A 3,350-nucleotide genomic window follows, 5' to 3' on the forward strand; every position below is an offset into this window, starting at 1 on the left:
TTATTATTATTATTATTATTATTATTATTATTATTATTATATGAAAATATTTAGATACAATTTAACAATCAAAACTTTACTTAAAGATATGAATTTGATGATGACACTGCAGTAATCTAATGGTGTGTGGAAGCAACACAGACAGACATTGCATTTTCGTTTGCTTTTTTTATTCCCAAAATCAAATTAATATCACAATAAATGGCAGAATGACAACTCGTTTCAGCAAATTTAACTACGAAGTTATATAAAGCAAATCAAAATTAAAAGTAGCAATAAATACATGTCAATTAATCTCATCCAGTGAAAGCAAAAGACACAAGTTCATCAGAATATACAAAAAGAAAATACAAAAAGCAGGCAGCATTGATGGCTACGTTAAATAGGCTATTTTGTGGACGGAATTGGCAGCACTACGCTATATCACACAAATCAAAAGAACATTTTCGTTTATGGTTTGAAAACAAAAAATCGCATTTCTCAAGCCTCTGGCTCGAATATTTTTTAAAGTGCACATGAACTTTTGAAGTTGCAAAACAACATACATTATTACAAACAAATTAGCAAATACAAATATAAATCACAACAAAAAACATTTGATAACATTATCAACTTTTTTACATTATCAAATATAAACAATTATTCATACAAGTATGATTTTGTGGAAGACAACTTTTTGGTCGGAGTTACGTGGGGAATACCCGTGGCAGTGCTGCGCGCGACATGGCAGAGGGGTCTTCCAGCCACGTCTCCATGGAAACTGGAGATTACAGGCTATACATCTATTGGCAGAACCGAATTAGGGCAATATCACATTTAAAAAAAACCAAACATATTTAGACTATGCAACAAGTTGGTAAAATAGAATTATTGTTCAAAATTGAACATGACTATTTCGAGAAAAAAAAGGAAACATTTCTATCCTCTTAAAAATGCAGTTTGTTTTTTGTTGACAACAGATATGGACACGGATAGACATTGTGTTGTTGTCGGCGGGAGTGAACCAGTTTTTAAATTCTATTTAGGCTATTTGGAAAGAAACAGAGTGATGGTGATGATGATGGTGATGGTGATGGCCGCGGGGCAGCTTGAGTTCTGAAAGGTCGTCCTCTTCGCTCGAGTGGAGCTCCATCGCGATTTCATCGGAGTCACTGAAGTGAGAGTGCGGGGAAAACTCCCCATCGCTCCGGGGAGACTCTTGTCTTCCGCCGACCGGTGCCAGTGAGCTGCCCAGCCGGGTGGCGGGCGACGGGGAGGGCGAGCACATCGCTTCTTCCACCAAGGCGGCGAACGCGTCGCTGTCGAAGGAGGAACGGAAGGGCGTCCCGTTGGCGCGGACAGGCGAGGCGCTGTCCGAGCCGGGCGCCGCCGCCGCTGTCCGGCAGGTTGTCGGGGAAGGGGAGGCCCGGTCTCCCCCTCCCTCAAAGCCAACGGCGGAGGAAAGCACAGTGTCACTGACTGGCGAGTTGTTGTTGTTGTTGTTGTTGGAGGAGGAGTTGGAGTTGGAGTTGGAAATGTCGGCGTTGCCGCTGTTGGATGACACCGGACCTTCGAGCAGATCAGCCAGGGCGTTGATGTAGATCTGCGCCATCTGCAGAGTTTCGTATTTGGAGAGCTTCTTGTCGTTGTCCAGCGCCGGGATGACGCTGCGCAGCTCGTCGAACGCGTGGTTGAGCCCGTGCATCCGCCGCCTCTCGCGCGCGTTGGCGGCCACGCGCCTCTGCTTGTGGACGCCGTTGGCCGGTTTGCTGGACGGGGCTCTCTGTCTCGCGAGCGCCTCGTCATCGGGCCCGGTGACGGTGCCCTTGAGACGGCACAGGTCCCGGACCTTGAGCGAAGAAGAGGAGGGGCTCTTGGCGGATTTTCTGTAGCCGGGAGGGCTGGGGTGGCCCGATGACCCCGGGGAGTCGCTCTCTGGAAGAGGAATAAGAAAACTTTAGCCAACAGTAATGTTCTTGTTTGAAAACAATAGTGCATAATAAATGAAAATGCACTCATGTAAGTGAGCTCGCAAGAGCATTAAGCAATAAACAAACAACAATACACTTTGCACTTTAGCTCCCAATTGTGAACAACAGTAGCACATGGCGCTTCCTTCTGCTTCTTTGCACCTTCAGTGGATGCGAGAGGACGTTGCAAATCCCCGAGTTTCAAATGACGTTTATTTGCAGGTGACTGTTAAAGTTTGTCCAGACGTTTTAAGTCGGGACTAATTCAAAAGTTGCGTTTCTCACCGTTGTAGGAACCGGTGCTGGGGCAGGGCGAGAGGCGCAGGTAGTCGGGTGAAGTGGCGTGTGCCGCGCAGGTGCCAGGCGGCTGCACCGAGGCCAGCCAGGCGCGTGGGTCACTGCCGCTGTCCACGAGCGACAGTCCGGGCTCGTAGCGGGACTCCTCCGGCTCCTGCTCCCCTGCCCTCTCTCCCAGGCTGGAGCTCTGCTGCCGCGAGCCGAGGACCGCCTCGAGTGCGTCTTTGCTCCAGTCGTCCACACTTAGGGCATCCATGTTTCCCCAAACACCAGCAGCGAGGCAAAGTTATGACCGACGGGTAGCGTCGAGAGGGAGAACTTGTTGGAGGCACGCACTGCTGTGCTGTCGCACTTTGTGGATATAACGGTCGCGTGCGGGACTCCTTCTCTGGTGTCCAGAGGCGCGGCGTCGGTTTAAAAAGCGGCACGCGCCTGGGAGCCCCCCTCCTCGCGCCGGTCGCGTGTTGACGTCCAATGAGGAGCCTCGGCAAAACCCCGAGAGAGGCGATTATGGCCCCCCCGAAGCCGGACTGTTTATGATAACGTAACGATTCAAGGAGTGTTTAACGCAAGGGAGGTAAGTGGAACCTCCCCCAGGACGCACGAGCACGGGGAGGCGCGTGGTTTCTTTCTTAGGTGAGGAGCGTGGGCAGGCGGGACAGGACTCCTACCTGTCCGTGCGTCTGCCGCACGTCTCAGGCATGAAGGGGGGAGGGAGAAGGGAGGACACCGGTCGAAGTTGTTTCCCTTGCATTGTCTTTCTCGGTGTCAAGGCTGCGTTTGTGTCTCACATGTGGGCCAAAAGCCATAGTTGAACATTTCCCACCAGAACCCTCTGGCTCCAAATTCAACACAGACTTAGGTTGCGCATAGACCTAGCTCATATCACTGGACCCAGCGAAGACTATTGAAAGAAAACCAAACGGATGTTGAATCAGGAGGAACTGGACTTTATTGAATCCAGATGACGTGAATGAATGAGAATGTCGACAGGCATCTTATTAAAGAATTCAATAAAAAAAAATTTCCCCCACATAAACGTAAATAGTCTTTAGGGTTCAATCTTAATACTGGCACTGTAATTTTATATTTTTTTAAAAAAAA

General features: G+C 48.8%; 1 protein-coding gene across 1 annotated transcript; it reads right to left on the reverse strand.

Moving 5' to 3' along the window:
* Nucleotides 1-234: 234 nt before the first annotated feature.
* atoh1a (atonal bHLH transcription factor 1a) lies at nucleotides 235-3,350 on the reverse strand. Its single transcript, XM_035641162.2, has 2 exons — nucleotides 2,235-3,350; nucleotides 235-1,914 (listed from the first exon to the last, which is right to left on the reverse strand). The coding sequence occupies exons 1-2, from the start codon at nucleotides 2,500-2,502 to the stop codon at nucleotides 1,022-1,024; spliced, it is 1,161 nt and encodes a 386-aa protein (XP_035497055.2). The 5' UTR covers nucleotides 2,503-3,350; the 3' UTR covers nucleotides 235-1,021.

The sequence above is a fragment of the Scophthalmus maximus genome, chromosome 19 (genome assembly GCF_022379125.1).
Source record: "Scophthalmus maximus strain ysfricsl-2021 chromosome 19, ASM2237912v1, whole genome shotgun sequence".
In the NCBI taxonomy this organism is placed as follows: domain Eukaryota; kingdom Metazoa; phylum Chordata; class Actinopteri; order Pleuronectiformes; family Scophthalmidae; genus Scophthalmus; species Scophthalmus maximus.